Source organism: Atta colombica, unplaced genomic scaffold (genome assembly GCF_001594045.1).
Source record: "Atta colombica isolate Treedump-2 unplaced genomic scaffold, Acol1.0 scaffold125, whole genome shotgun sequence".
Taxonomy (NCBI): Eukaryota; Metazoa; Arthropoda; class Insecta; order Hymenoptera; family Formicidae; genus Atta; species Atta colombica.
The window spans coordinates 354,186-381,957 of record NW_017259212.1 but is presented as its reverse complement, the minus strand read 5'-3'; the positions used below and the strand labels follow the sequence as shown (position 1 = coordinate 381,957).

The window sequence follows — 27,772 nt, the reverse complement described above, 5'->3', positions numbered from 1 at the left end:
ATATACTGTTCCTCTACTCGTACAGAAAAAAGGTTTCTTTAAATTAAACAAATTTATGCGTTGGAATAATCCAACCAAATGAATGTTTAAAGAATATGCATATAATTTATAAATATGAATATAATTTGCATTAAAACTTTTTTTTCAAACAAAATATGTTTCACTTCAAAATTAAATTTGTTCAGTGAAACAAATGTAAATAGAACTCTCGACTCCAAATCTTTCTCTCTGTACGGAAGCAATTTTCTTGAAAATACAGCTGATTCATAAAATCATAGAAATGCACTGACTTATTTGCAACATGGATTTACTGAATATATCTCTAAATATAATACAAAATTGTCACTTGCAGATGTTCTGCACACATGTTTATCGTTTGTAAACATATATTATATTTAGTTACGTAGCATTTAAATTAATTTCCATTAGTTAATTACAATCAGAAAATAACATCATAATTAATTAAATTAAAAGAAATAAAAATTATCTTTTTGTCAACATAAGGTCATATGCATAAATTTAATATCGTGTGATATAAAATACATAAATTTATTTCCGTATGTTAATAGTAATTAATAAAAATAATAATTCATACATTAATAAACATTAATAAAATTCATATATCTCGTATTAATTATTTGTAATTTAAATATTAAAAATAATCAAAAACAATAATCAAAACGTTTAAACGTATTAAACGCATGAATTATTATTATTTTTATTAATTACTGTTAACATGCAGAAATAAATCTATGTATTTTGTCATCATATGATATTAAATTTATACATACGACCTTGTGTTGACTTTTACAGGCAATTTTTGTTTCTTTTTTTTATTTTTTTCAGAGCCTTAATTTATTTACATCATATAATTAAATATTTTCCTTGAAAAACTAAATATAAAGAACGCGTTATATGTTGAAAACGTGAGAGATATCCTAAAAAAAGGATGCGCTCATAAGTGGCATTCAATTTAAATGCAAATGTAAACCGTGCATTCGTAAAAATCCTCGTCAAAATCGTATTCAGCAGCGCAATGTTCAATAAATGTATAAATACTTGTTTAAATTCTAATTGCAGAAATTAGGAAATTGAATTAACCTTACGAGTCGTGGAGAAGGTCACATATGTGTCGCAGTGTAGTCTTGACAGGAAGATTCGCGTTACAATTCGCGTACATGGACTCTTCGAGTTCAATCAATGATCCAGCTCTCTAACTTTTCGCATGTGCGCAGTTGTAACCGCGAGTTCGCTATAATTATCATTCATTATCTCATAATTATCTCGTTCTCATTATCTGATAATTACTTGCATCGTAATCGAATGCTGTTAGTTCTACAACGAATTATATTCATAACATGTTTACTCACAATTCTATTGAATGTGCCATTTATCATGTTACCATTCTAACAAATCTTTTTCCAATTTCCATTAAGCGGATAATGTAATAACTCACGTCTACATTTAACCAAAGTTGTAAATGATAACAGAAAGGATAATAGCAGAAAATAATAATGAATAAATTCTTATGGAAAAAAAAAAAAAAACGTGCGCGCATATATTTCTCATTTATCACCGAAAACATTATCAAAACATTTACAAAAATTATGCAAAATAATCAAGCAAGTAATCTTCACACGTTTCTTATATATTACACATATATTATAACACGTTAATACTCATATTCATCGTCAGCTCTTACATTTAAATTCTTTAAGTTCATCTTTAAATGCTCTGTAGTTAATAAAATAATTCATAGAGCATTTGAAGATAAATTTAAGGAAACCTTAAATATAAAACTTAACTATGAATACAGACGTTAGTGTCTTACGTCAGAGTCCAATTCATAATTCAGTCGAACAGCTCATTTTATAGTTCACTGTATCTGTATAATTCATTCCTGTTTCTGATACACTAACCGCCTACTAACAATTAATTTAGGTCAAATTAACGGCAAATTTCTCGATGCTCCATAAATTTAAAGCGTCCTAATTAATAATGCGATAACGAAGCAATATTTTAAAGTAACGAATAAAAGAAGAACTGTATAATTATAAAAATATCGATTACGAACTACGTCTTTTCGCATCGATTTTGCCTTACAAATTGAAGACTTTATTACATTTTGACAGGACGCGAATCTGACGCCGGAGGAGAAAATATTAGAGCAGATTACGACAGCAGAAACTGAGCAACGTTTAATAACCAGGCGAAAATTTCTGGCAGAAAAATGCGCCGAGGAGGGACTCGATCGTCCTGGCAATGACTCGCTTCACAGGCCGAACGCCTGGGAATTTCTTGTAAATAAAGAATATCATCTTATATGGTGCAACGTTTTCAAAGCAGCATCGACATCATGGATGTATAACTTTAATTTACTTGCTGGGTAAGTTCCATCATCGTTTACATATTTCTTGCGGAAACGATGAAAATGAACACGACGAAAATAAAGTATACCATGTAATTTATACCGTTACAAATTGCATACAAAATGCAATGAAAAGATAATATTACAGATAAATATTTAATTATTTTCACTTCCTCTTTTTTTTTCTTTTATAATTTTTGTATGAAAAAAAATTGCTGTTCTATTTTTATCGTCAAATCATTAAAATATTAACCTAATTATTGAATAATTGATTATAATTGAGCAATTAATTACGAACAATATCATAAATCATCAATCGTTATTACGCTAACTTTGCAGATACAGCCCACAATTTTTGAAAGCCTCCAAGGCAGTGCCAGTCTCATTAGCTAGACAAAGGTATCCTAGGCACAGCGCAGAAGAACTAGCTAAATATTTAAATGATAGCATCAGTTTTTTGATAGTGCGACATCCCTTCGAAAGGTTGCTCAGCGCTTATCGAGATAAATTGGAGCACAGTCTGCCGCACACATTTCACAGTAACCTCGGTGCACACATAGTTTGGCACTACAGAGCAAGGGTAATGTCTTTCGATGATTTCTATAAACGATAATCATTTGGAGTCACGCTAAATAGTTGCTCTTCATTCTTCTACAAAATTAGCAATTTAGCGTAATTATAAAAATAAAAATATAAAATACGAATTAATAAAAAAACATTTAAGAATAATTGAGAAATTTAGAGGAATCAACTTTCCTCATAATACTATATAGATTCATGTTGTATTCACATATTGATTAATTTAATATAAAATCATTACTGTCGTGTGTGTGTGTGTGTGTGTGTGTGTGTGTGTGTGTGTGTGTGTGTGTATGCGTGCGTGCGTGCGTGCGTGTAAAGTATTTTAAAATAGATTTTTGATCACACACACACACACACACACACACACACACACACACACACACACAAAATATAGGATTCAAAGACGAATACAAGACAAGGACCGCGATATCCCCTCTTTGAGGAATTCGTGCGATGGCTGTTATGCCAATGGAGAGCAGGGAACGATCTCGACATGCATTGGACACCAGTTGTAAACTTCTGCACACCCTGCCAAGTGCGATTCGACGTGATAGCGAAATTCGAGACATTACATGTAAGTAAATTTAATCGTACTTCTTTATCTAACTGCATAAGAGTCACATATGAGAAAGAGATTGTATTTATATTTTTAAGGAAGTATCCAATATTTGCAAAATAACAAAAATTAAACAAGATAAGCGTGTTTCTGAACTATAAGAGAATTGTTTTAAAACTATCGTTTTCTTGTTAAAGAATGACCAAGACTATCTCATAAAACAAGCTCATGTGGGACACATTATCAAACCCGAGTGGAAAAATCCTACTAAAGGCGTGCAAACCAAAGATGTCATAAAAAATTATTTTACACAATTATCCAAGACACAGATCGAAGAGCTCTATGAAATGTTCAGGTACGTCTGCAAAAAGTCGAGAAATTTACATACATTGATGATTTTGCATGTAATATCAGAGACGCAAAAATATGTGAATAATTACATTTAGCATCATAAAATGTAAATTTATCTTATCTTTATGATTCACAGGTATGACTTCGTACTATTCGATTATTCGCCAGACGAATATTTAGCATTTGGTAGAGATGAAATCACTACACTAATATGTAAAAAATGAACCTGACATATCTATACTTGAGATATGTGAATGGAATGAGGCATACGACACAACGAAATCGTAGGTAGTTAAATAAATTTGAAGAGACAGGAAGTATAATATTCGATATGTATATAGTGATCAATGCATTTCTTATATGGGACTTCAAAAATGAAAGGATATATTCTGGTTTTGTAACTCACATATAAACTACGTTATCATATTGAACATTTTGATAGCGCATTAAAGTTTATCGAATTGTTATATTGAAATATATTGGAAGAAATATATTAGAAGAATACAATACAAATTTATGATAAATCATCATAATGCAAATATGACGCGTACAGTTCGTTGATTGCGTACTTAAATTGTTAAAATAAATTAAATTTTTACAAATTTACTGCTTGAAGAAAGCTTTACTGGCATATAAAGCTTTCTGTTTATTCCAAATTTTCATTCTTTCAATTATCTTCCGTTTTAATAATGTATGATATAGTTTGAGTTAGGTTCTATTAGTAATAAAAGTTGCTAAGCCTTTAAATAGAAATGCAATATTGACATAAGAAAAGTCTAGATAAATTCAAAGAATTTTAGTACGTGATACACGAGATTTAAAAAGAAATTTGTGATTGTCTCAGTTTTGCATAAAGCAATAAGAGTATCTAATTATATCACCAAGTTGTCCTCGACAACTACACAATAATCTTTGTAAACATAAATGTAGTACCACTATAACAATGTATAGTACTGCCTCAAGGAAACATGGTGCAAAATATTACGATAACTAACTTATCACATAACATCACTTTAAGATTCAAACAATTTTGTAGAGTTGCGTTGCTTTGAGAAATAATAAAATCGTATATTTCCGAGTAATTAAAACAGTGAATCAATCAGCAGTTATATTTGCGTACGTTTCACAATAGAAATCGATTAAAATAATTGGATATTTAAAGTTTTAAGTCTCAAATAAAATATTTGTCTGCGTAATCGCAAAATTTAAATTAATTAAATAAATTCGAATGATGCAAAAAATACGTCGACATTACAAATTTCTATACTTGCAAAATAAAACACATTGTTGAATAAAGATTATTTGTACGATATTCTGCGTGTACAATCTTTATCAATATCTTATATTTTTTATAGATATGAATATATACTTTTATTTCAGTATTCTTTCTGTTTGTCTCTCATCTTCGTTATTCGACAAGATTACATCGAACATAACTTTATAAATGATTTGATAACTAACTCACCAGCAGGATCTGTTGTACAATTCTACTCCAATAATCCATTTATCCTGAAGAACACATTGCCATAGTGAGATTACTTCCAATAGTTTTTCTGGGCTACTAGTGCTGCTGCGTCGCTGTTTCTTTATCATAGGTACTCCTTCGGCAGTGTACATCTGTAATATACTACAATATTATAGATATTCCATATATCAATTAATTGACTGTTTATTATGATATTACATTGAATACAGAATAAGATTAAGAGTAAGTAAGATCCTCAAGTGCTCTCAAAAACAAAAATAAAAGAAATTTGAGGATTTAACAATACAAATTGGTATTTCTTATTCTTTGAAGAACAAAGAAAAATAAAATAGAAGAAACCCAAGGATTTTAATTATTTCTTGCAAAATTGTTTAATTTTCAATTTAATGGAACTAATTAAAAATTACGGAACTAAAACCAAAAAATTTTTATTATAATTTATAGAGATTCTAAAAACATGGTTTTGAGAATTTAACGCTAAATTAAAAAACCTCTTTTTTTTTTAAATAAAAAAAAATATAAACGGAAACAAAACCATTCAGAGAAAGATTTAAATTATTTCTTGCAAAAATCAAACATTTAATTTCATTTTTAATTTATAAAAATTTTCATCATACAAAATTTTGGAATAAAAATATAGTTTGCCGATTATATAATAATACACCAAATCGAAAATAGTAGGGAACTATATGAGAGACTTGCAAAAATTAACTAAATCATAATACATATTATTTATAAATATTTATTTACAGTAAATAAATAATTACTCAAAAAATGATAATTAAATAAAATTCTTGGAAAAAATAAACATATATTTACATTTAGTAAATTTGGAGACACAATGTCTCTGTTCATTTACTCAAAATTTTAACAAATATTTATTAAAATTTTTTTTCAGAATAATGTTGAGTCCAGCTCAAAACCATAAAAAATTAAAATTAGCAAAGTTATGAATGCTAACATACTATAACATATTAAAAAATGTTTTCAACTTTATTCTTGTCTTACATCTAAAAATTTGTCATCTCTCTTCTGTCTAGAATCTGGCCATGAGATAACAAATTTTTTATTGGCTCGTCGTTTTCATCAATTTCAATAAATTGTAATGATAAAAGCAACAATATATATGATCTTCTTTCTCATTCTTGTTTTGACAAAATTCCTCGTGGCCAAACTCAAATTTAATTTAGAAGCTGCAGTTTAATCTCACGTGCTTTAAGCGCTTGTAATCATTCTGTTTTTATTGTTTATTACACGTAAAACAAGAATAAACGAGTTGAAAATATTAAACTGATGCAGCAAAAATCTACTGTATCATATTGCATGTGTAGGTTGTAAATAAATGTACTTTTTGCTCTTCGCTTTCTCTCTCCTCAACACCCAAATATGTGTGTTTATCTCATTTTAACTACAGAAACTTTTGAGGATTCAAGCAAGAGTAGACAGATCTAGGTAAAATCATGGAATTACCTCGTTGTCCGAGCCCGAGTTCGCATCCTCTCCGTGAAGTGCGCGCCATTCTAGAGCGTTCAAAACGCACGCAATGGTTGTTTTCGTTTCAGCGATTTCGCTCGTCGTAACGTTGATCCTATCCTCGATATCAGCGAGCTGCTTCAATAAATGCTCCTCGACAGGATTCACCGGCTCGGTTTGAGCCGGCAAGGCCATATCTTCGTCACTAATAGCGAATATATCCTCGTCGTCGGACTCCATTATCAAGTTTCTGTTATCTACGCCGATTACATTGATTACGTTTCGATTATGCGTACCTACGTAACGGAACGATGTCGAATCGGAACAACGCGACGCGTTATCGCACAACAATTTCCGGAGTAGTGAGTAACGTCTGTTCTTTATGAAAATTATAAAAACAATTATCAATGCACCCGAGTAAACTGGCGGGCTCGCCGTTGTGACAATTTTAAACTTTACGATTCAGATCGGTGCAGGATGGCCAACGTAACGGCACTGGCTGCGTTCAGCAAACTTAACAGTTGAGTCTGTTGAACACAACCACTGAAAATAACAGAACTCTGGCTGTGTTCGGTTTGATCGCTAATTCAAAAAATTAGAGAAACATAAACACGAAATTAAATTGAGATTAAAGTTAATTTTACATTGACAGAAGTATCAAGCATATTTATAATCATCATTCTATATTTATCATTCTGTATTCATTAGATATAAAGTTAGGCCGGAATCAGACTATGTATTGAAGAATGAGATTGAAGATTGAAAGACTGAAGTTTGACTAATCAAAACAAAAGAAGCCAAAATTTCTTTGTTTTCGTTGGTGAAATTTTAATCTTTAATTCTTAATGTCAATTTTCATAATTTGATTTCGGCCTAAGAATAGACACGCTGAAAGTCTAAAAATCCAAATACACCGAATACACCCTTCATAAATTCAGTTGGAATGCACTGGTGCATATTAAAACCGTTGTATACTGATTTAATTCGAGTATAAAAGTGAAATATAAATATTTCGAATTATAAAATACATATTTTATCTGCCTGCAAAATAAACTGTATTGAGGATTTAGCCAGTTTCTATATTTATATTAAATACATATTTTTTATATCAAATTGTACGACTTTAATGTGCACTGCTTAAGTGCTCTGAGAGCATCCAATCAAATTTATTATCATTACGTCTGTTCGCGTTGTTGTGTTTTTTGCATTTAGTATCTTCGCTTTCTCTCTCTCTCTTTAATATCCAAATATATATTTATCTTATTTTAAATGCAAACAATACGAACAAACCTATTGATTGCATTCAGCAGATTCAACAAATGAAGAGCGCTCGCTGTATTCTTCTAAATCATCCAATTAAACTTTTAGATCTAAAAGAATATGTCAATAGCTGCGAACGTTCATTTAGTTGTTCTGCAGTCAATTACATTACCAACAATAGAAAATCATCGAGAATCTCGAGGCCTGTTCTTTTTAGCTAAACTTTTACACCAGTTCATCTTTCTTTCTTTTCTCTTCAGGAAGAAAGAAAAAGAAAAAAGATGAATTAGTGCAAAGAGAACTAGTCAAAAAGAACAGATCTTCGGTCGATAATGTCAACGCTCTACAATTACCAAGTACGAGCTCCACCTGACAATTGCCGAGAATTAGCTTACGTTTGCGAAGCGAATCCTCGAAAGACAACGTTGCCCGGTCGTCGACGGTTACGTCGCGGAAACGCTGAACGTCGCTGCTGCGGGAATCGCTTCCCTAGCAACCCATCACCATCCGTGCATCCGCTCGCCCGTGGCCCCGCACCCGTCTATCCGCCCGTCTGTCTATCCTCTCGGTCGTCCGTCCGTGGCTCCGTTGTGGCGTGCGTGCTGTATACAGCCGGACGTCCGCTCCGCTGGTGAGATGTGCCTCTGCCTGTCCGTCGCAACTGCGTCGCGGAGTCTGTCTGGTCTGTCGTCGGACGGCGCGACAGCGTGAAAATGGCGGTGTGAGGAAATGGCAGGACGCAGATCGACGCTGTCGAATGCGGCGGACTCGCTGCCAGGATCGGGTGGCGGCGGTAGCGGAGGCAACGGCGGCGATCCGCTACGTGAACTCTTTGAAGCCTGTAAGACCGGCGATCTCGCCAAGGTGAAGGCGTTGGTCAACCCAAAAACGGTCAACGCCCGCGACACTGCCGGACGCAAGTCCACCCCTCTGCACTTTGCAGCTGGTGAGTCATGTTTCGAATCCGCTCCTCCTCATCTCTTCCTTCCTCATCTCCGCTTTGTTCGTTCGAGAATTATTCCTTAGATTGCATCTCCGGATGTTGTAAACTTCGGAACTCCTTGTAAACACGTGGACGATGATGGCTGAGGGAGGTTAATGAGCAGCGAGTCACGTTCAGCTGATCGCAACTTGAGTAGAGTTGTCAAGTAGTAATCATGTGCGATGACTTCCTTGTCATCAACACATGATGAGAACATGCTTGACATAGTCTTGGATGAGGGTATCTGGAAATTTTTCCATGAAAATAAAGAAAAATAAATCAATTTTAGATAGGTTATTGAAAGAAATTCTTTACTACAGATTTTTCACATTAAAAACTCCCGTTTATGAACACCAATTTTTATATTTTTTTTTTAATTGGCATTTTGTATGCTGTATAATATTGTCAGGTAATATTGTATCAGGATTATTGTGAATATATAACTGTTGAAAAATAAAGTTTCATCTTGAATATATAATTATATTAAATAATTAGTTTAAATCTTTTTAAAAAAGTAATTATTAACAAGTGATTATTAATAAAATAATTATTAATCAAATTTTGAAAAATTTTTAACAAAATAATTATATAAATGTTATGTATGTTTAATTCAATGTTTGTATGTGTATATACAGCAAAAAATACAGAAATGACTATAACTTTTAAATAAATAGAAACTATAATTTATTAAAACTTAATAAATTAATTAGGTATGATTTATGTGATTTAATTATTTATAGTATATACAAATTATAAATTATATATACAAGTATTATATATACAATTATATATACAAATTATTTTTCATCATCCTTATCTTATTATGTACTCTGTTGATCTTTCAGATAGGTTTTTATACACGTAATTATATAAAATGTATATTATTTTATAGGATATGGTAGAAAGGACGTTGTAGAATTTCTTCTGTCTGCTGGTGCGTCGATCCAAGCACGCGATGATGGTGGTCTACATCCATTACACAACGCTTGTTCCTTTGGACATTGTGATGTTGTAAGATTATTATTAGAAGCAGGAGCAAGTCCAAATACAAGAGATAATTGGAACTTCACGCCTTTGCACGAAGCAGCGATCAAGGTGCTTATTTTGTACTCATTATATTTACATGATTTTCATCATTAGTACTAAAGGTTGAAGATGGAAATGGTGTCTAACTTTTTCATCTTCATTTGTACTTGACAGGGTAAAATAGACGTATGTATTACTCTGCTACAGCATGGAGCAGATGTAAACATTAGGAATACAGAAGGAAAGACTGCATTAGAAGTAGCAGATGTCTCTACAAAACCAGTACTAACAGGAGAATATAGGAAAGATGAACTCTTAGAAGCGGCTAGATCTGGAAACGAGGAACGATTATTGCAGCTACTAAATCCTCTTAATGTCAATTGTCACGCCAGTGACGGAAGAAGATCTACGCCTTTACATTTGGCGGCTGGTTATAATAGATCTAGAGTTGTACAGATTCTTCTTCAGAATGGTGCAGATGTCCATGCTAAAGATAAAGGGTTGGTATATGCAAACATCCAACTTATAAATTAGAATGTAAAAAATTTAACATTAATTTATAATAAGAAAAATCTTGTTTCATTATATTTTTTTTTATTATTCGTTTTTCTTTTTATTTCTATTTACTATGTTTTTATCATTAAATTTAAATATATCAAAATTTGACTAAGATCTGATATATCAAAATCTGACTAATTGTAAGTAAGATCCATTAAAATCCCAATTGATTTTATAGAGGTCTCGTGCCGCTTCATAACGCCTGTTCGTATGGCCATTTTGAAGTAACCGAGGCGCTCCTGAAACACGGTGCCGCTGTTAATGCCAGTGATCTCTGGACATTCACTCCATTGCACGAAGCTGCGAGTAAGTCCAGAGCAGAGGTCTGTTCCTTGTTGTTGAGCGAAGGCGCGGATCCGACACAATTAAACTGCCATAGTAAGAGCGCCATTGACGTAGCACCGACCCTCGAATTACAAGAAAGATTAGCGTGTAAGTTCTATCTATAAATGGATTGTACTTTCTATTGTCATTCCTAAATATTTTAATCATGCATATTTTACAATCAATGTCTGATATATGACTTACAGACGAATACAAGGGTCATTGCCTATTGGACGCCTGCAGGCAGGCAGATCTTACTAAACTTAAAAAGTATCTATCGCAAGAGATCGTTAATTTCAAACATCCTTATACCGGCGATACACCGATGCATTGCGCAGTAGCGTCACCATATCCGAAGCGAAAGCAAGTTATCGAGGCCTTGATTCGAAAGAATGCTGCCATGAATGAGAAAAATAAAGACTTTCTTACGCCGCTTCATGTAGCAACCGATCATTCGCATTACGATGCGATGGACATATTGCTGCGGCATAATGCAAAAGTCAACGCACTAGATGGTTTAGGACAAACCGCGCTGCACAGGTATCTTTGTTCTGGAAAACCACTCGTCATCATAAGAAATGAGTGAGCCAATTTTTATATTATTAGTTCATAATACGTCAATTAATTATTTCCTTACTAGGTGTGCTAGAGAGGATAATGTACAAGCTTGCAGAATACTCTTGTCGTATAATATCGACCCTTCGATAATATCCCTTCAAGGGTATACTGCGGCACAAATTTCTGCCGAGAACGTATTGAAAATATTGCAAGGTAAATTACATAGAAGCCTATTTTGTAACTTTTAACGACTGTGATTATAGTATTACAGTGTCGTTACACAAGTTTTGTCCTTTACATTGTAAGAGAGAGAGAGAGAGAGAGAGAGAGAGAGAGAGAGAGAGAGAGAATTGCGCAACGATATTGTTATACAGTTATGATCGTTAAGAGTAACAGGGCCCTTAATCTGATTTCGCAATTTATTTTGGGAAACATTTTTATCTTCATGTTTAATTACGTAGATCCACCAAATGGAACTGACGATGTGGAAGCACAACTCTTAGAGGCAAGCAAATCGGGCGATCTTGCTGCTGTAGAAAGAATCTTGCAGGCCAATCCACATGCTGTGAATTGTCGCGATTTGGACGGCAGACACTCAACTCCACTGCATTTTGCAGCGGGTTTTAATAGAGTGCCAGTTGTAGAGTACCTATTAGCACATGGCGCTGATGTGCATGCCAAAGACAAAGGGTAATTAATTCAATATTAATGCAATATTAATGCAATATGGCTTTAATTATTCATTGAACATGCTTTAACATTTACATAGCATTTTTAATTTCTCTTTATCTATATTCTATAGTTCAGTATTCATCTTTATGTGCAATATAAAATACTCTTAACAATATTGCATATTATATTCATTTTGATGTAGTGGATTGGTTCCTCTCCACAACGCTTGTTCTTATGGCCACTATGAGGTCACGGAATTATTAGTAAAACACGGAGCATCCGTGAATGTTGCCGATTTGTGGAAATTTACACCGCTCCACGAAGCTGCCGCTAAAGGCAAATATGAGATAGTTCGATTATTGTTGAGACACGGAGCGGATGCTACTAAAAAGAATAGAGACGGTGCGACACCGTTAGACTTAGTAAGAGATGGTGACCAGGATGTAGCGGATCTTTTACGTGGAAATAGCGCACTTTTGGATGCAGCGAAGAAGGGTAATTTAGCCAGAGTACAACGACTGGTCACACAAGACAACATTAATTGTCGGGATGCACAAGGACGCAATAGTACTCCATTACATTTAGCTGGTAATATATCATTTCTGAATTATATTCATTTCTGAATATATAAGTGTTAATATAATCTCTCTTTTCTATTAAAAAAAAAAAATATGTTTAAATAGTTCATATTTTTTTTATTTTATTTTTCCACGGAGATTTGTAAAATGTATTATATATTATGATATATATATTTTTTTTTATTTGAGTTTTTAGAAATAAAATAGAAAGATCTTGTGTATTTATATAGAAATAGCAAATAGCTTTATATTTACATAGATTGTACTTTTCTTAACACAGCGGGATACAATAACCTGGAAGTGGCTGAATTCTTACTTGAACGTGGTGCCGATGTAAATGCGCAAGATAAAGGTGGCCTTATTCCTTTGCATAATGCGTCGAGTTACGGTCATTTAGACATTGCAGCCTTGCTCATTAAGTACAATACTGTGGTGAATGCGACTGATAAATGGGGATTCACGCCACTTCATGAAGCTGCGCAAAAGGGTCGAACGCAGCTGTGTGCTCTTCTGCTTGCTCATGGCGCCGATCCCTTCCTGAAAAATCAGGAAGGTCAAACTCCAGTGGATTTGGCCAGTGCGGACGATGTAAGATGTTTATTACAAGATGCTATGGCTTCTCAGCAAATCGTTCCAACAGTTCCATCGGGCAACATGGTGAATAGTGGTGGTGGCAATTCTATTAACAGTAGGCCACCTAGTATCGTATCCGGTAAGACTTGTTTCTATAATCATAAACTATTTTAAAATTTTCCATAATTTAATTATAGACTAATTAAAGGCATTTAAAATACAAAAGAATACCGTAGGTTCACGCACATAAATAATATACTTAGTTATAATTTTTTTTTTCCAGTTCCTGTAACACCGCCACCGCCTCTCACTCAAGAAACAGTTATTATGCCATCTGGTGCAGCTATGACTCTATGCGTGCCATTGGCTCGCCCGACATCATGTCTCAGTCCAATGCCACCAAGCGAGCCATGCTCCGAGAAAGAGTCCAAAGATATATGTAAAGAACACAACAGTACCATCACGACTGTCGCTGGTTTTCTGCAAAGTCTCGGTTTGGAGCATCTACTTGAGCTATTTGAACGCGAGCAAATCACTTTGGACATACTAGCAGAAATGGGTCATGAGGATTTGAAGCAAGTCGGAGTGTCGGCTTACGGTTATAGGCATAAACTAATTAAAGGCATGGATAAATTGCTAAACACAGCAGCAGGTTCCCTTTGGCAGCCTTCCATAAATCCTGGAACATTGTTAGTGGACTTATTAACAGAAGACAAAGAATTCTTAGCAGTTGAAGAGGAAATGCAAAGTACTATTAGGCAACATAGAGATAACGGTCATTCTGGTGGTATCTTCTCTCGATACAACATAGTCAGAGTGTGTACTTAATATATATCGGAACTATAACAACCGACATTGTTTTTATTGACAGTTTTTTAACTAAAAATATTTTATGCAGATACAAAAGGTTCAAAATCGCAAATTATGGGAGCGTTATGCTCATAGAAGACAAGAAGTGGCTGAAGAAGTTGGCGCTGCCGCTCCCGCTTCTCCTAGTACTGGGCCTAGGGGTGTTCCTAGTTCGACAGTATCACAGGCAAACGAAAGAATGTTGTTCCATGGAAGTCCATTTATTAATGCTATCGTTCAGAAAGGCTTCGATGAACGACACGCATATATCGGTGGAATGTTCGGCGCCGGCATATATTTCGCCGAACACAGCAGCAAGAGCAATCAATATGTCTATGGTATATGCGGCGGTACCGGATGCCCCGCACATAAAGACCGAAGCTGTTACATTTGTCACAGGTAAGCAGAAGAAAAAATTAAATATTTGGAGGTAAATTAAGTATACTTTCATGGCGTTTCTAAAAGATTAAAAGTTTATCGATAGCAGCTTTCATATACATACATAGCATTAACATACATTAACAAATTCATTGATGCATTCTTCTTTTCTATTCTATTTTCATTTTTAAAAGTACTAATTTCATTTTGTATTAAAACATTTCTGTTTCTAATTTTTTAGACATTTACTACTCTGTAGAGTTACGCTCGGCAAATCGTTTCTACAATTTTCGGCAATGAAAATGGCACATGCCCCTCCCGGCCATCATAGTGTAATGGGCAGACCATCGCAGGGCGGTTTAGTGTTTCCCGAATACGTTGTCTATAGGGGCGAACAGGCATATCCAGAATATCTCATCACATACCAAATCGCGAGGCCTCAGCAGGAAAGTGGCGGTAGTGACGGCGTTGAGGAACGGTGATCGGAAGAGGCGGGTCCGGCGGCGCGATTGCGCAGCCTCTGTTGCTGTCAGAGACCGAGAGCATGCGGCGCATTGTCGCGGACATAAAATTCAAACTATTTCGATTCGTCTAACATCAGTTCTTCCATTTTTAACTGAAATAGAATTTGCGAAAGTAACAGTGTGTGTGCGTGCGCGCGCGCGCGCGCGCGCGCGTGTGTGTGTGTGTGTGTGTGTGTGTGTGTGTACATGTGTGATCGAAATATGCAGAATATTTTATTCCAAAATAATATCCATTCTTACTAAAAGGAAGATGACCTTTGTAATAGTTTATTTCTAGCATTTAAATATGGTACTATTCAAGCTCAGTTCTTCCGTCAGATGATGGAAAGGAATGTATATTAATCGTAATGTATATATTGATATTGATACACTATGCGTCTCTTAAGTTTGCAGCATACGATATATTTCTTCCTGCTGGGTTTCTAACTGAATGCATGTTACCGTATTGACAGCGATGTTGGCAATACTGCTGGTCGTGTTGCTGGCTCGGCTTCAAATAGTTCAAGTTTCGTGTGGCCGAGCAGCTGGAATTTAATTTTGCTTGACAGAAGATCTCGGGCTCGAATAAATAAATTAAACCACTGCTGTAAATCATCGAAAAAATTCAATCAAAATGCAATTTTATTCTATTTTTTCTTTTACATCACGAATGTCATATCTCTCTTTTTTTAAGCAAATGATACTTAGTGTTAAAAAATACTTTAATCATGTGATCAAAACTATATCTTGATTAGCTCTCATAATGCAGAAGGCTAGTCAAAATCACAAGAAAAATAACACCTGACCTATCGTGAATCTAACAGACAAGCTAGTAGTGTTGCCAGCAAGCTAATTTTCAACATAGTAACAAGGCTTTAAACGCACGCAAGCTTGCTTTTTAACTTTATAGTTCCTACCTCCTTTGTTTAACAGACAGAAGTTAATATGACTGAATCAGAATAGAAACTGTACACAAAATTATTATGGTTCTACAAAATCTAAATAAGTATTACAAAGTCAGAAGAAATCATCAGTCATTTCCTACCATCACTTAGCATCTACGCATTGGGTACATCCAGAAGCATGACTGCTCATTGAGCGTCTGATTGGCATATTCCGTTAGATCTAAAAATATAAATCAAACTGGTACAAGAGCTCACTGAGCGCTCAGTGAACGATTATAGTACTGAATGCACCCATTACTGATCGTATGTCTAGCGGAGAAAAGAGACAGCAACGTAGATAATGACTTAATTACACAAACAATATTAAGCAAAGAATTTCTTAAAACCATAAATGTGAATACACGAGTAAATTACATAAAAACTCATATGGTTTGTTAGGATAATTGCATCAGAACGACTTCTTAAGATTTGTTTAAAGCTTTTACTTTTGAAGATAATGATATTTTTTATACATAATTTTTAGGGAGAGGAGAGTAATCAGACATGTTCAAAAAAGATAATTGCATTGAATAATCCTTTTAACATATGTTTCCCTGTGCTAGACAAAAAGCAAAGTACATTTTCAATTATAGCACAAAAATGATATTATAGGGGTGTGCAGGTATTTGAAATTACAGGCTCGGATTTTTTTCGGGATCCAAAATTATAATTTTCGGGTACCCGAATTTAAAATCGAGTCGGACAATGATCATAGACCTAGAAACTTTTTAACGACATAAATGTGATGCTTCTTCATAATTTTTCAATTGGGTTTTCCACTTAAACTATAGTATAATTAAACTATAGTATAATTAATTAAATTTATAGTACAATTAATTAAATTAAGTCCACAAGGAAGTGATCTACATCTGTGATCACTGCCCGATTCGATTCTTACGGGTATCGAAATTTACGGAACATTACAAACATTCGGCCTGATCCTGAAAAAAATTCCCGATCTAACCCGAACCCAAAATCTCGAGTACCTACTATACTTGAGTATTTAGAAATTTGTTCAGAAACTAAACGATTATAGATAAATATGATACGAATCACTCAAACCGAAAAAAATGGGGAGTAACCAGGCAAATATTATTAATTATAAAGAAAATTGCTTTATTATGTCATTAATATCCATTTCATTTATCAACTCATTCTCAAATGCCTACTACAAATCGCAATTTTTTAACAGTAATTTTTTTCCCCACCAAACTGCGCCCTCCTGGCGCTTCAGATTGCCCGAGTCGCCCACCTTACAGGTTGTCCCTGTACGATACAATCTTAATCCGAGGACAAAGCAATCGAAATTTATTTCCCTTCCGGAAAAAAATATGCATATATAAAGCGCGGAGATTAAATCCGGAATTAAGAAACAATGTGAATCAAATCACATTAAGCGCGAAGCTATTCAATGTCCCAATCCGGCAGGTAAAAATGCATCGTGTGCAGCAGACTTTACATCAAACTAGTTGATATGTCAACTAGAGCATGTTCCTAGGATTAGTCAAAATAAAAGAAATTACAATGTACTCGTACACATTTGTATACATATGAAAAAATTAATTTATATTAATACATGCTCCAATTTTAAAAAGTAAAAGCGAAAGCAAATATCAATCGTGAAAGTATACAATCATCGAAAGAAGAATGTAATTTACTGACTGTCTCTCACGAATATATAGCTTGTATAAATTAAATTTATCTATTTGATATGTACATTATAGGTAAAGTCTGCAATGTGATGAAAAATATATATTTATATATACAAATATAAATGTTTTTTTTTTAATATGGAGTAATATTAGTTTCAATTATATGTTATAATATTTTTCTGTACTATGAATAATTTTATAATTTTATTTTGGCAAACACTAGTTGAGGGAAATACATTTATATGCAATCTATATGTGTATTATTCTTCAAATAGTACAAAGTTTTTTTATTTAGTAACTGATACAATTTTGCATTTCGGACTTTACTTGCGATATGTATAAACTTATAACTTCATATACTTAAGTATTACAATGTAAATAATTTGTGATTATTTGCTCCCTTATACTTCGTAAATATAATCAATGGGGTTCCTATAATTCGATAGCTTTCAAACACTATATAATCTTTTTTTACCAAGACGATATAATAGCTATTTTATTAATGTCTTCTGTGTTTTTGGAAAAGAAAAGTATCGGGAGATATTACAAATCGCTAGTTAAAAAAAAACAGGTATTTTCGATGCTAAGTAATACATAGTTGCAAACTATTATGACATTGAACTATTTATAAACAAAGTACTAAATCTAGTTAAATTAATATAACTTCGAAATACGTAACGCCGTTCAAAGGCTAACCTTTTTTTAAATGTCGAACGGAAAATACCGAAGACATTTTCTGATCTCAGTAAAAACACCGTCTTTATCATCTTCGCGACACTTTTAAAATAATTTTGTCATAGTTATATAAAAAAAAGAACTATGGAAGTATACATACATAATAATATTACTACGACTATGTAGATAGCGAAAAACGAACACCATTCATAACTACTATAGTAACTCTTAACTTATTCTTGGTGATGGTGATCTTTTGTTTTTTTTTTATAGAGGATGTTCACTTTGAGCAGTGCTATTGATTGTCTGTGACTACACTAGATATGGACTAGCCAACGACTTCTCCGCGTTGTTGTATCTGCTCTAAAGCTAATTACAATATTTTCATGTAAGGCAGATATGCGACATAATCGGAGTAATACTGAAGTGCATACATATTATTACCACTGTGTTCTAATTGTAAGAGAACGAGAGACTTATTAAAAAAAAAATGATTTTCTTTAATTGTTAATACATAAGTTGTCTTCTCTTTTCTTTTTATTTCTTCCTCTTGCTTGAATGTAAAAATATAATACGAAAAAAAATACTCCTTTTTTCTCAGCATTTTATAAATTATTTGCTTCCGTTGCGAGAACTCTAACGGTCATTCGCAGATCTTTTCATTTTCACAGTTGTGAAAAATCTTGTTTCAGTTTGCGGAAAAAAAGATATCGGAATTGTTAAAAATTGCTACTTAAAAAAAAATTTACTTAAAAATCGTATATATTCTCAATGCTAGATGATGCATAGTTAATGCTGTTGTGTTGCATTCCTTTTTTTCATCATAAAAACTTTGACTATTTGAGCCCGATAGTTTTGACCGAATTCAGGTGTCAATCTGAAAACTTCTTGTCGATAATGAAGAGGAAGAAAGTTTCTTCTCTCATTTCTATTTGTTATCCATGTTCTATTAACTGGAATAGCACATGACCAAGATTTTGCACCCGTTTTAGTCGATCCTTTCTTCCATAGTTGAGCGCAGAATACAATTCCAGCAGTAAGTAAGAATTGTTCACCCATTAAAGATGTTACTTCAAGGTTTCCATGTTTCTCTTGTTGGCCACGGATTTTTGGTGGAACTGGATGTACCATAATTGTTTGAATTACAGATCCCTCCTTAACTAAGTCATTGAAATTTACTGTAAATAACTCGAAAACTTTTGTCTGTGCTATAATATTTGAAATAGACATTATTAGTTTTAAATTTACACCAGTATTATAAGGATAACAAGGAAATGAATCAGCTTTAATTCCAGCATTAAGAGCAATGTCTTTTGCTTCATTAGCTCTTATTCCTAATGGTAGATAACCTAATAGATTTTCAGTCATAGTTAATTCATCAGTATTTAAAGATGATGCATATGATCCAGGCGAAGTATCACTTATACTTTGTCTTACAGCTTCACTCAGTACCCCTAAACAAGGTATTTCTTCATACAGATTATGATTATCTGTTGTTACAGGTCCATAGAATCCACCATATTCGCCAATTTGACTAGTAGGTAATTTTGGAAACCATGGATAAAGATGTTCTCCTGTTACTGTTTGTATGGAACCAAACACTTGAAGTTGTAATAGTATTGGCTCAGGAATTGAAAAATTAGATTGTTGTAAAATTAGTAACAAATCTCGTTCTTCAGGAGTGATAGGTTGAAAGAGTTTCATCTTAAGTGAAACAAATCTGAACCATAGTAAGCTGGTACTATAATAATCCAGATATTCAGGTAGGATCCTTTTACGCACATTAAGGTCATATAGATACAATTCAAAATATACTCGCCTAGATATATCAATTAAGGTTGGAGCTGATGGTGTTATTCTTGTATACATATTTACTTCTTGTAATGACATACTAGTAGATGCAAAAATTGGATTTTTGGCTGGGTCATGTTGTGGTATGGCAAGTTGTTCTACTGTTTGTTGTTGCATCTTAGATGATTTGATGATAAGAAAAACTTCTTAGACGTAATGTTGCCTTATGTTTATGCAACTTGAGATGCTAACCAGTTTTAGCTATGAACTTTGTTCTACAAGAAATCATTGAGCTGTAATAACATCGGTATGATCTCATATATATATATATATATATACCAAAATTGTGCATGCAAAGAAAATATATAAAAAAAGTACTGCAATAATTTTCTTACCTTCTCTATCAGTACACTCAACCTATAGATATTCATGCCAGAAAGAAAACGAGAGTAGGAATACCGAACGATTAAACATTACAACATGCTGTGTGTGAAGGACATAGGTTCAAGCCTCAAGCAGTGTTGCAATAATAGGATTAATTAATTAATGGCTCCTACTTCTGAAAATTCCGGAAACAATCAGAAACAATACGCAGGATTGGATAAGGATTTGAGTTCGGGCATGCCCAGTATTGCTTTGCAGTAGGGCCACTTTTTTTAACGCATGCGCATTGAAGACACTAAAATGAAGTAAGAAAATCACCATAAAGGTGCCTTTTCATGCTAACATTCGACGCTCTAGGTATCAATCATAAAAACTTTTTTCCTAGGATGAAAAGTAAAAAGTGAAAAATTTCTTCATTAATTTCAATGGTAAAAATTTTCACTTTTTACTTTCCATTCTAGAGATAAAGTTTATGATTGATATTCAGGAGTGCGATCAGAAAATAAGAATTTGAATCTATCAGAAACTGTGTATTCCACAATACGTAATTTTTGATAGGTTGAAATTCTTATTCTCTATTCTCTGTTCCTTTATTCCTTATTATGCGGAGCCCCTAACTGTCTTTATACGCCTACCGACATTTATCGGTATGCACAGATATTTTATATGGTGAAAAAGCTGCGCAACACACTGACAAATGTAAGTGTGTACAACTGTTACAGAATAACCTGTAGTATTACTCATAACTTTTTCTCTAAAGTGAAAGTGAAAATTTTTATGCACGTACGTATGTACGTATATACATACATTATATAAAAAATTTTCACATTTCCACTCAGGGAAAAAGTTACATGATCGATACCCAGGTTTCGGAAAGACGCTATTAGCGCTATTTGTATCATTCTATCTTCATCGTCCATTAAACGTAAAACAAGAGGCCTATTCTTTTTAGCTAAACTTTTTTGCACTAGTTCATCTTTCTTCCTCTTTTTTTCTCTTGAAGAGAAAAGGAAGAAAAATGAAGAGAGATGTAACGGTGTAAAAGTTCAACCAAAAAAACAAGTTTAAGAAATGTTAGTTAGTATGACACAAATAGCGTTGATAGCACGTTTCCTGAACGTAGCCGGAGTGAGAAATAAAGCTCTATATATTAAAGTAGCGCATTCTTTTGATCTGAGAGCGAAATATCAACAATTTTCCTATTTGGCTATTTCGATCGCCATTTCGATCGTCTGTAGTCCAATAAGCACTTAATATTATTGGTATAGAGTTTGATTAATACATCCAAAATGAAGGGACTTATGCGCTATTTTGATATACAAGGTGTCTCAAAATAATCGCTAAATATTTCATGGGCAGGCGCAAAGCGGACTAAACCGAATCGAAAAGTCCTGTACCATTTTGCAAGTTCCCCAATAGTTAACGAGATATTAATTCTTAAAGATAGCCAGATACGCGCGTCCACTTGGTCTACTATTGTGAAGTGTATATGCCTACACCGATCGCTTGGTGCGCGGGCTGTAGGGGACTACCTGACAAGAGTCCCACGCCGTTGCGAGTCAATTATATATGGCGCTTGCCAGACTATCTCTAAAATCACTAGGTAACAAAGTACCACGATGAGAAAATTCATTGAATTAGCATTTGGAACCAAAATGGCGTCGAAGTGCTATCCTAACCTGATTCTAAAAGGTTGGAAATCCATACAGGGATCTGAAAGAAGAAATAGAACCTAATTCTATTAGTATCAAAAATGCCGATTGCTGTATCAAAAACTGCAAAAACCGCAACGAAAGAGGCTGAGGTTTTGAATAATCGCGCGTCATGGAGCCAAAATGGCGGCAGTTCGCGGTACTTAATCTAGTGACTTTAGTTACTCCCGCTCCCCACAGTCTGCACGCCAAGGATTAATATCTCATTAATTATTAGGGAAAGTTACAAAATGATAAGAAAAATGATACAGAACTTTTCGACTCAGTCTGCTTTACTTGCCCATGAAATATTTAGCGATTATTTTGAGACACTTTGTATAGAGTTTTTGTGGAAAATAGTGGAACAGAAAAAGAACAGAAAAGATAAAGATAGCATTCAGCGGACTCAAGTTGAGTGAGCGTTCGCTATTATTGATCTTTTAAATCATTCAATCGGTATTTTAGATCTGGAAGAATACATGAATTAGAGTAGTATAAAGAGAGCAGCTTCAATTCAACCCGGAAATTTGGTGTCCTACATCTGGAATAGTTATATGTCGCATTCCTTGTCTTTCTTTAACTCTTCTAACCTCTTCTTTCTTTAACGTTGTCTTCTTTTTAATTAACAATAAAGATACTTAATGGCGGAACCAATCAGCACTAGACACATGCATTGGCGCTATTATACTTACTCTAATATGAATAATAGCGAGTGCTCACTCTATTGAGTCTGCTGAATGCAGCTAATGATCGATTATTCTTCTCACATTCGACAGTAGAATGATCAATTTCTTACAACTTAAGGAGCATTTGTATTGGCTGTATGCCGTATGCTATAAAGTATATTATATGCCGTAATCTATAAAAATTCTAACTAATCACAACTGAGTATTCTCCTCTTGCAATTGAATGAGAAGAGAACAATAATTCGATTATGATTAGTATTCTTATAGATTACAGCATACGGTTACGATCAATATAAACGCTCTCTTACGATATAAATTAACAATTTATGGCCAATATAAACAATCTTTTAGATCAGCCATACACGTTCAAGTAAATTTTGGCATTTTTATACAAAAAGCAACTTTATACTAAAAGCAACAGCTTAATGCGAGATCTACAATAAAAATCGTAGCAGTCACAGAGTCTTAAATCCTATTTTTCTAGAAAATTAATCAATCACAATCAAATATGAAAAGAATAATCGACTATGATTGATCAATTTTCTATGACTTAAGACCTTACGATCATAGTGAAAAGGATAACAGGGTGTGTGTATAGAGTTCCTCTAAGAGTTAAGACATAAGACCAAAAGGACGCCATTGCAGGATATCAGCCGGAAACAGCACAATTCAACTGTTTGACAGGTCTGATAGTATAGTCCGATTTCACGTTCGCGCCTTCTACACTATGAAACTTGCACCAATTCACAGATTCACTATCTATCGAAAGTATCTGCAAATGATGATTCGAAATCTGACCAAACAGGAGTGGTGCCTCTTATGATTTAACTTTTATTAGAGAGATTCTACAGTTGAACAATGTTTCTCTCTAAATCTCCGTCCAGGATTATTCATAAGGAAGAAATTACAACTGTGAAACGCTAAACATGAGACGTTATATAGTTTTATTTTAAAACTGTCTTAAATATAATATTTTTAATATGTCTTAAGATACTAATCCTCGGATTGATTTACAATATCTTAAGATTGTATTTAAGACAATCTTAAATGTAAGAATCGAATACTATAAATACTGACCTATTTCGCATCGTGAAATTGGTACTAAATCTTTCCTTATACACGAAATGTTCACAGCGATTGGATTGGAACGTAGTTAAATTAAAAGTTTATTTTAATACGTAACATTACTCAAGCCTTCAAAAGATAACTTTTACTTAAACGAGTTCAAACAAACATATCGAAGACATTTTCTGATCATATTAATGCCCATTTTCACCAATGTAGATTAACTTTAATCTTTTCAACTTACTTTTCGTTTTTTTCTAATTTTTAGAACTAGAAAAAGACGAAGGCTAAACAAAGATTAAAATCTATATTGATGGAAATTAAAATTCATCCTTAGGACCGATCTCATCAATTCCGATTAACCTATCGATCGATTAAGTATCAATCGTGATTGATCAATTCTGTTGAACAGCAAATGCGATTGGTTAGTTTCAATGTAACCGATTAGGTTAATCGATCGATTAAATTTCAGTATTGTCAACTACAAGACTTGAAAACATTCTTTTCTGACGGGGCGTCGAGTACTCACGTGTATATAACTTTTTCGCGATTGAAGAAATTTGCGACTAATAAGGACCCGTGTTGTTATTACGTCTTTTACAGCTGCCAGATAATTAAGTTATGAGTTGATTTTGAGTGATCTAGTGAATTTTTTCATCATACCTCTAATAACCTAATTGCGAGTACATGGCCATTGGAAATCCGCGGCGGACACAATTTGAAGTTACACGAGTTCAAGATGAAGAAATCACATTCACGAAAAGACGAGGACAAGAACGAGGAAATGTTCATAAACAGAGACCGCAAACATGATGACTTCAAAGAATTAAAGCATAACGGCGATCACAGGAATTCCAGGCACCACAATGATCATAGGAGTTCCAGACGCAATGACGAGCACAAGAGTTCCAAGCGCGATAGCGATCGGAACTCCCAGCGCGACGATCACGGAGATCGTAAATACAACGATGATCGTGAAGATCTCAGAGACAGCGATGGCAAAGCAGGCGAGAAGCGGAATTCGCCGCAGGAAGAGATCGGCAACAGGTATTACGGAGAACCGGATAAAGCGCGAGAGAATCCGGAAGATGCCAAGCAGAAGCGGACGGTAGATATTTTGACTTCGAAGATAGGAGGCGCGTACATCCCACCTACCAAATTGCGTATGCTTCAAACGGAGATCACTGACAAGTCAGGAGCCGCTTATCAACGTATTGCCTGGGAAGCATTAAAGAAATCTATTCATGGATACATCAATAAAGTGAACACTAGCAACATCGGGATCATAACGCATGAGCTGCTACGCGAGAACATCGTCCGAGGTAGAGATCTGTTGACACGGTCTATTATTCAGGCACAAGCTGTGTTTCCAACATTCACTCCAGTTTACGCTGACATCTATAATCAATTCTAAGGTTCCTAATATAGGTGAGTTGGTACTGAAGCGGCTTGTTCTGCAATTCAAACATGGATTCAAAAGGAATGATAAATCTTTATGCATTTCTTCAGGAACTTTTATAGCGCATTTGATTAACCAGCGTGTGGCTTATGAGATTATCGCTTTGGAAATCTTGACTCTATTGTTGGAGACACCAACCGTCGAAGTAGCCATTGCATTTTTAAAGAAATGTGGTATGAAACTGACAGAGGTTTCGTGAAGGGGTATATCGTGAAGGGGTATATAGAGGCTATCTTTGAAATGTTGAAAAACATACTGCTAGGGACAATTGGATGAGTGAGTCTAGTATATAATAGAAGTTATGTTTCAAATCAGGAAGGATTTAAGGATCATGAGGCTGTACCCGAAGAATTGGATCTCGTGGAGGAGGAACATCAAATCACTCATTTGATAAGATTGGACGACGAGATGGAAGCGCAAGATATATTAAACGTGTTCAAGTTTGACGCTGACTATCTTGCCTCTGAAGAGAAGTACAAGCAATTGTGTAAATTCTTGGCTCGGACATCAGTGATTCGGAAGGCGATGAAGATGGAGAAGAGGAAAGCTCGAACAACGATAGCAGCACAGAACAGACCGAAGGAAAAGAAGGAGTGATCCTCGATAATATAGAAACAAATCTGACGCACTTCGACGGACTATATATCTGATTATACACTCTTCGCTCGATTTCGAGGAGTGTGCGCATAAATTGATGAAAATGCAACTGAAACCTGGGCAGAAGATTGAGCTATGTTTTTGGACTGTTGCGCGGAAATGCGGACGTACGAGAAGTTCTTCGGCCTTCGGTCGGTTTTGCGCCATTAATAAAATATATGTAACGCCGTTCGATTTTCAAAGACTTTCTTATCACATGATATACCGCCTCGACACGAACAAGTTGCGGACATATCGAAATTCTTCGCGCATTTACAGATTCCATATTGTGGAGCGTACTTTTGTGCATAAAACTGAACGAGGAAGACACCATGAGTTCCAACAGAATATTTATCAAGATCTTATTTTAGAAGCTCTCCGAGCATGGGTCTGGCAAAGCTGAACGAATAGGTTAAAGATGTAACGTTGCAAAAGGTGTTTAAAGGACTATTTCCCAGAGACGATTTAAAGAACACGCGTTTCGCGATCAACTTTTTTACGTCGATCGGCTTGGGTGGTTTGATAACAGATGATTTGAGAGAACATTAAAATCCCATCCGAAGCCAGTTACTGTGCATTAATTATCAAGGAAGAATCCACGAGCTCTAGCAGTTCGTCATCTAGTTCCAGCCCATCTAGTTCGATGACAACTTCTTCGACCGATTCTTCTTCATTATCATTAGAGCTTAAAAAACAAGAGAAAAAGAGATGAAGAATCTCCTTAATCAAATATGTTGTGAATTCAATAATTGTATAAAATCCTAATTTTTTTTTAAATTTTTTGTAAATAGTTTTTTTTGTAACAAAAAACAAATATATTTATTTCATTCTAATTCCTTATACAGATTGATAAATGCTATACATAATCAAAAGTTTACCCAGTTGTCTGCGGACGTATGAAAGAGCACTTATGTTTTAGCCTTTTATGTTTTCAGTAATTAATGTTTTCTTGTAATTGGCAATACTGAAATTTAATCGACCGATTAACTTAATCGGACCCAAAATTCAGGTAGCATTTGAAAAGCATGGTAACCGTACATTGCAGAGTCGTGAAGCTCTGAAACGTTCCACTGTATGTTACACTGAGACATCATGTGTTGAAATTCGTAAAGTCACATGAAATAAATTATATAAACAGCACGTTGACAGCACGTTATGTTACGTTGCAGCAGAACATTGACTACACGAATTATACAAATTTTGTCTTTTTGAACAGCGCGCAAAATTTTTATTAATTTTCTTGAAACCAATTATGAGAACTCATCTTCAAGGCATCATCATCATCATTGACTGCGTTCAGCAAACTCAACAGTTGAGCGCCTTTTGCTGTTATTGATGTATGTATTCTTCTAGATCATCCGATTAGATTTTTAGATGTTGAGTCTGCTGACTCAATGTTCCTTGTTGCAAAGCGATATATACATTACTTTATTTTTATTTCAAATGGTTCTCTAAATAAAACAAAAGAAAACATTTTTACAGCTAGTTCCTTTTTTTTATAAAATCAAATAATTTCTTATGAATATAGATTGTTTTAATTGTTTTAAACATTATTACAAAAGAATATATACAAAAGAATAATTCTGTAAGTAAATTAGAAACCTGGAAGAAGAAAGCGTTTTTTAACAAACCGATTCTCATAAGAGAATCTCAAGAGTAAATATATACTTTCTTTCGTTCTAATCAAAGAACTTTTTATTCTTGTTCTAGCT

At 34.1% G+C, this 27,772-nt stretch overlaps 4 protein-coding genes and 1 pseudogene across 6 annotated transcripts in view; 3 read left to right on the top strand and 2 right to left on the bottom strand.

Annotated features, from left to right (window-relative positions):
• Positions 1-5,167, top strand: part of LOC108694872 (carbohydrate sulfotransferase 11-like) — a 17,250-nt gene extending 12,083 nt beyond the window's left edge. The window contains exons 3-7 of the mRNA XM_018204560.1: positions 2,133-2,386; positions 2,708-2,948; positions 3,345-3,524; positions 3,704-3,861; positions 3,994-5,167. Coding sequence (XP_018060049.1) covers positions 2,133-2,386; positions 2,708-2,948; positions 3,345-3,524; positions 3,704-3,861; positions 3,994-4,081 — 921 coding nt within the window. The 3' untranslated portion in view covers positions 4,082-5,167. The remainder of the gene's footprint in view (positions 1-2,132; positions 2,387-2,707; positions 2,949-3,344; positions 3,525-3,703; positions 3,862-3,993) is intronic.
• The window catches only part of LOC108694871, a 24,855-nt gene extending 16,334 nt beyond the window's left edge, over positions 1-8,521 (bottom strand). Inside the window, exons 1-3 of one of the 2 annotated variants that reach the window (XM_018204558.1) lie at positions 8,472-8,521; positions 6,814-7,073; positions 5,323-5,474 (exon numbers count right to left, since the gene is read on the bottom strand). In XM_018204558.1, the coding sequence (XP_018060047.1) occupies positions 5,323-5,474; positions 6,814-7,056 (395 nt within the window). In that variant the 5' untranslated portion in view covers positions 7,057-7,073; positions 8,472-8,521. Of the gene's footprint in view, positions 1-5,322; positions 5,485-6,813; positions 7,074-8,471 lie in introns of those variants that run through there. The other variant, XM_018204559.1, reaches the window with a different exon arrangement.
• On the top strand, positions 8,493-15,117 carry LOC108694870 (tankyrase). Of its 2 annotated transcripts, none has more exons than XM_018204557.1 (12): positions 8,493-9,022; positions 9,951-10,153; positions 10,292-10,584; positions 10,821-11,074; positions 11,173-11,506; positions 11,607-11,737; positions 11,986-12,214; positions 12,399-12,784; positions 13,055-13,486; positions 13,631-14,163; positions 14,246-14,595; positions 14,816-15,117. In XM_018204557.1, the coding sequence occupies exons 1-12, from the start codon at positions 8,806-8,808 to the stop codon at positions 15,054-15,056; spliced, it is 3,603 nt and encodes a 1,200-aa protein (XP_018060046.1). In that variant the 5' UTR covers positions 8,493-8,805; the 3' UTR covers positions 15,057-15,117. The 2 variants fall into 2 exon arrangements, with proteins under 2 accessions (XP_018060046.1, XP_018060044.1); XM_018204555.1 differs by having other exon boundaries at positions 10,259-10,584.
• A 4,020-nt stretch (positions 15,118-19,137) lies between these two features.
• Positions 19,138-20,316, bottom strand: LOC108694764. The gene has a single exon (XM_018204422.1). The coding sequence runs from the start codon at positions 20,314-20,316 to the stop codon at positions 19,138-19,140; it is 1,179 nt and encodes a 392-aa protein (XP_018059911.1).
• A 4,388-nt stretch (positions 20,317-24,704) lies between these two features.
• Positions 24,705-27,772, top strand: part of LOC108694859 — a 6,929-nt pseudogene continuing 3,861 nt past the window's right edge.

What these genes read in the sequence shown, in the direction of transcription:
- LOC108694870 (XM_018204555.1), top strand. Translation starts at nt 8,806, where the DNA reads ATGGCAGGACGCAGATCGACGCTGTCGAATGCGGCGGACTCGCTGCCA. An exon ending in CCCTCTGCACTTTGCAGCTG is followed by an intron (nt 9,023 to 9,950) that starts GTGAGTCATGTT and finishes ATTATTTTATAG; the next exon opens with GATATGGTAGAAAGGACGTT. An exon ending in CGTATTGAAAATATTGCAAG is followed by an intron (nt 11,738 to 11,985) that starts GTAAATTACATA and finishes TTAATTACGTAG; the next exon opens with ATCCACCAAATGGAACTGAC.
- LOC108694764 (XM_018204422.1), bottom strand. Translation starts at nt 20,316, where the DNA reads ATGCAACAACAAACAGTAGAACAACTTGCCATACCACAACATGACCCA.